Below are 5,445 nucleotides of genomic sequence, written 5' to 3'. Positions count from 1 at the left end.
TTTGATTGAAAGTAAGAGTTTATATTGACTAATTCATGATATTTAAGACATGTATGTATGCTTTATTTTTGTCTATGTTAAACAATAAATGCACTCTTTGTTGTATTACACAGGATATACCAGTTGTCTTTCAGAAAAAATACACAACCCGTGTTAGAGGCATTGCAACTGTTATACGTCGTATATAACACAAGAAAGAGACACATACTGATGTTAGTTATGCAATTTTAAATTAATCATGTAAAGTGGAAAACCATGCTCAAGTGTAAAGTGTTCCGTATTAATATTTAAAAAAAAAAAAATTTTCAACAATATGAACTAGATATTAATGATCTGGAAATAGGCAGTATAACAACATTTTTCTTTCATTATAAATGTTTACTCTCTGTCTGTTTAAAAATGATTTTATGTATTCCTAATTTATTTCTGACAATTTTCACTAGTATCACAGATAAAAAAAAATGTTTAAAAACTAAGAAAATTTATCAATAATAGATAAGACGTCATTGTTATCTCTAAATGAATTTTAATTTGTATCACAAGAGAACGTTGAATTTTGGCTATCAAGGTATTTGGTTAATGTTTTAAATCGGTAATGACGGTTGCCTCTCCATTGCTAATTTATCTTTTTTGTGGATTTCATATCCTAGTTCTTTTGTCGCAGAAACATATTACAATATTTTGTTTGTCATTTTCAGTCTTCTTTTTATATAGCTGAACAAAAGTTTTACTCTCAAAGCATCAGTCGAAACAAAATAACAGACATTTAAAATTTTAAAAACAAGTTTATTAAAATACTTATTTACAGTATATACAGAAACCCTCAATTTTATCACACATGATGAATTGTCAAAAATGATTAACACATGATAAATATGAAATGTCAACGTCCGCTCGTTTTCTTGATGAAATTTGCTAACAGCAGATAAATCATCTGACATATTGAACTAGAACAATTAAAAATAAACATTCAAAAAAATGGAACATCGCATCTGCTTCTGATGAACTATTTGAGGAATCTGAAATAAACAAGTATTTATTAATTAAAGCCAAGCGGATAAACCATAACTGCAAATTTATATAAATTTTCTTTTATAAAATGAAAAATTAAATTACGAACAGTTAGTGATTTACAAAAAATCAATTAACAAAGCAAATCTATAGAGAGGGCGTAAAACATGGACCCCTGAATATTCCAGAGGTGGGATCAGGTGCCTAGGAGGAGTAAACATCCCCTGTTGACGGGTCACAAATATACCGCATTTAGCCCTATGTATAATTCATAGAACGGACATTCTGTCGTGAAATTCAGCATAAAAACAAGGGCTTAATAAAAATAAAGAAATCTCATTTCTCAAGCTATGTAACTGACAAGTTCATTAAAGCGACAATAAAAATTAACGAAATGCCATCACATGACAATGGTAAAAAATGTACAGTATATTTAAATTTGAACACCAACCGTGTACTATTCCATATGGTTTTGAATTTGGGGATTTAACAAGGATCTGTTCTCCAGGAGAAGGCGCTGACTTCTGATGACTGGTGGAACTCGAGCTAAAGTCGAATATTATCGTCTTTGAATCACTTTTGTCATCTTTGGCTGCCTTTGGTGAAACTTGAATACCATTTATTGCTAGAAAAAAAAAAAAAAAAAAAAAAAAAAAAAAAAAAAAAAAAAAAGACTAAATTAAAAAAGAAGCGCTGATATTCTTTTAAAAATATATTTGATTGAAAGAAAAGAGGAATGTTTATACTAGTAGCAGTGATATATTTCTTTATATATATTTCTCGAAAAAGATTTCTTTTTTCGTAGACTGGCAATATTTTGAAGGAAGAAAGCATTGTTGGGATAAGGATAATATATTTAGTAAGAAAAAATTAGATTGTTTTGAGAAAGCCATATTTTCTTAATGCCTTTATGTAACAATGATGTTTTTTTAAAAATATATTTCATATGTTTCTCTCAAAATGAATGTCATTTAACTGATTTTGCAGTTCATATGAACACTCTGAATTTCTATAACTTTAAAAAAAACACATGACATTTTGGCATTTAAAATTAAAGTCTACTGCATGTTTACAAATAAAGATATTTTAAGAATTATATCCTTCTTTGTGGCAATAAAATATCTATAAAGAAAGTTGTTTCATGTTCCTCTCACTTTTCATCAATATTTCTGTCCGGACAAGTTATGATGCCATAATTTCAACAGGCACAATGATAAGATCTTAGAGTCTCTAAATAGAAGTTCAGGCAAATAAAAATCCACAGAGGAAATGAATGAAAAAGTAACATTCCTTCTATTTTTAGCTTTAAAACTTACGAAAGAGTTGCATTCTTTCTAGATCTCTTCCGAGAATATTACTGGCCTCGCAAACGTACTCTCCAAAATCATTCCACGTTAGATTCTGAATTCGAAGAAGGAGAATAGTGGTGTAAATATCTTTTTCATAAATCTCTGACGTTATTCTGTGGAAGCTGTTGGCTGTGAAAACGTCTTCTCCCTTCCTCCAGTTTACTATAGCTTGAGGCGATGCTGATATTTCACACTGTAATATAGTTTCCTTCCCCAAATCTTGCTTTTGTTTCTTATTCAATACTTGCACTTCTGGTTGAACTGGAAAAAGAAATGATGATTCTAAAATTTAAAGTAATATTGATTTCAGTACATCTAAGAACGCTTTCCCTTGTTTTTGTAATAAAGCACTTCATTTCCTATCATAAATTGCATTAAGTATTTATTATAAATTATATTTTGTACTTTTCATAACTATCGCAAATTTAAATGTAAACACGTGTATACGTTTGACTCGTCATAGCAAGCATCGCACTGCCTTTAATTTGTGATACCGAAATATCCAGTTGTATACAATGTAGTTATATTTCACTTTCCTTGAAATTTCTTTTTTTTCAGAATAAAATATGGGTACCGTGATTATCAAAATTAGATCATAGACGAATCAACCTGTAACACCCTTAACCCTAGTCCTGACAAACTCTTAAGAAATGAGAGAGAATACTATAGTATAAAAAAATCGTGAATGTAAAAAATACATACAATGTACGTTGACAGAAAACACTTTAGAGACTGCTGGTCCTATTCCGTTATACGCTTCGCATTCATACGCCCCACTGCAGTAACGTGTGATGTTGTGTATCATTAAGAATGCACCTTGTTGACTTATTGCTGAAAAAAGTTAAAAATTATAATTTATCTGAGCATTTTATTGTAATACAAGTTTCAAGTTTCTTTATTTCTTTAAGCCAACTGGCTCATCAGAGAAGTTATGCATACATGGTAATAATAATAAAAAAAAAAACATACAGGGAGAGAGTGAGCATGAAGAACACATACATGAAAAAATACATCAATTTTATTTTTTCTTAACATTGTTGCAGCATTCAAATTTTGTCCAAATTTAAGAGATCTTTACTATTACTGGAACTTAACAGCTGAATTAATTATAAGACACATGGCTTAGTATAATAATACTTTTTCATATATTTCTTTCTTAGGTCAATATACAAAGGGCATTTCAAAATACAATGAAATTCGTCTTCTACATCATGGAGATTACAACATATACATAATCTATTAATCTTATGTATGTTATGGTGTCGATCTGTGTCAATATTCAACGTGTGATTTGATAACCTAAATTTTATCAATAGCAATATACATTCTTAAGACTTTTTTGAAACTCATTACTATTGAAAGCCAAGTTACCATCTCATTGGTAATGAGCCAGAGTTTCAATACATTTGCACTATGATTTATTACTGTATGATTTTTAAAAACATTTTGATGAACATTCTTATTCTATAAACGTGACTTTCTTCAGAAAGACGATAAACATAGGTAATCAGAGATTACAGAGCTCACCTCAACGAATGTTGTCTTTAAGTAAGGCAAAGTCACACAATTACCCAACAAAAAGTGTAAACCCAAAAAATGAAAATTTATGCAATTTTGACTAAATTTTTGGGAAACATACCTATATAAAAACTTCACACTAGTTCTTCATCACAAAAAATGTGATCAAAATCCAGCATCTGAAGCAAGTTTAAGAGTTTTTATCCTTTGATGCATCATTTGGGCAAGTTTGGTTTATTTAAGCCTTATAGTTTCTTGGTGATAGACCTGCACCCATAACTTTTACCTGGTCCATTATCTGGAAAATGTATGTCAAATTCAGCATCCGTAGCAAGTCCATTAGTATGTATTCAAAGATGTATCATCCATGCGAGTTTGCACAACATAGGGCTTATAGTTACTTAGAAATGAAACCTGCATAAAAATTTCACCTCTTCGCTCATCTAGAAAAAAAAATGTAGGTCAGATTCAGCATCTGAAGCCAGCCTGGTAGAATGCAACCTTAGATGTATCATCCATGCAAGTTTGGTCATTAAAGAGCTCATAGTTACTTGGAGATGAATCCTTCATCAAAAAATTTAACCTGTTCACTCATCCGGAATATGTACATCAGATTCAGCATCCGAAGCAAGTCTGGTAGTATGCATCCTAAGATGTATCATCCATGCAAGTTTGGTCAACATAGCACTTATAGTTCCTTGAAAATGAGACCTGCACCAAAAACATTAACCTGTTCACTCAACCGGAAAATGTAGGTCAGATTCAGCATCCGAAGCAAGTCTGGAGGTACATCCTTAGAGATTATCAGTGCAAGTTTGGTCAACATAGGACTTCTAGTTACTCGGAAATGAGACTTGCACCAAAAACATTAACCTGTTCACTCAACCGGAAAATGTAGTCAGATTCAGCATCCGAAGCAAGTCTGGTAGTGTATATCTTTAGATATACCATCCATGCAAGTTTGGTCAACATAGGTCATATAGTTCCTTGGAAATGAGACCTACACCAAAAACTGCACCAAAAATGTTAACCTGCTCCAAAAACATTAACCTGCTCATTCCTTTGCTGAAATTGCAGCATCTGAAACTTTGACTTGTACAATGAAACACATTAGATGCATCTTCCATGCATGTCTAATCAATGTAGGACATAGAAGTACTTAAGAAGAAAACTGCTCCAAAAAACTTAACCTTAACCTGGGACGCCGACGCCGACACCGATGGTATTACATAAGCTCCCCCAACTTCGTTGAGGTGAGCTAAAAAGGGTAGAGTAAAAACAATTTGCGCATCTTAAAGCATAACCCTAAAGCAAAGGGATTGGTGAAGAACACAAGAAAAAAAAAATATCAGTTTAATTTATTTTAATTTAATTCGTAAACTACTACTTTTCAAAACATATTCTCATCAATTATTCACCGTTTTGGGTTTTTGGGAAAAAGTGTATTGACAAGATGTTCGATAGAGTTATTCGCCTTGTTACACTGAACTTTGATTTATAATGTAAAGAGAGGGGGAGAGAGAGAGGTGTACCTTCTTTCTCTGAGATAGATTTTCTATACCACGTG

General features: G+C 31.6%; 1 protein-coding gene across 1 annotated transcript; it reads right to left on the bottom strand.

The window, feature by feature from the left end:
- Positions 1–968: 968 nt before the first annotated feature.
- On the bottom strand, positions 969–5,433 carry LOC134236353 (protein amalgam-like; the record flags this gene model as incomplete). The annotated part of the gene is made up of 5 exons (XM_062718521.1): positions 5,411–5,433; positions 3,063–3,191; positions 2,328–2,621; positions 1,463–1,636; positions 969–1,019 (listed from the first exon to the last, which is right to left on the bottom strand). Coding segments are annotated over exons 2-5 (622 nt in total), but the record flags the coding sequence as incomplete, so codon positions are not given.
- Positions 5,434–5,445: the final 12 nt, after the last annotated feature.

This window comes from Saccostrea cucullata, unplaced genomic scaffold (genome assembly GCF_032062105.1).
Source record: "Saccostrea cucullata isolate Sc308-1 unplaced genomic scaffold, CSIRO_AGI_Scuc_v1 ctg22888, whole genome shotgun sequence".
NCBI classification, from domain to species: Eukaryota; Metazoa; Mollusca; class Bivalvia; order Ostreida; family Ostreidae; genus Saccostrea; species Saccostrea cuccullata.
Note: the sequence above shows the minus strand (reverse complement) of the source record. Positions and strands in the feature narration are given on the sequence as shown.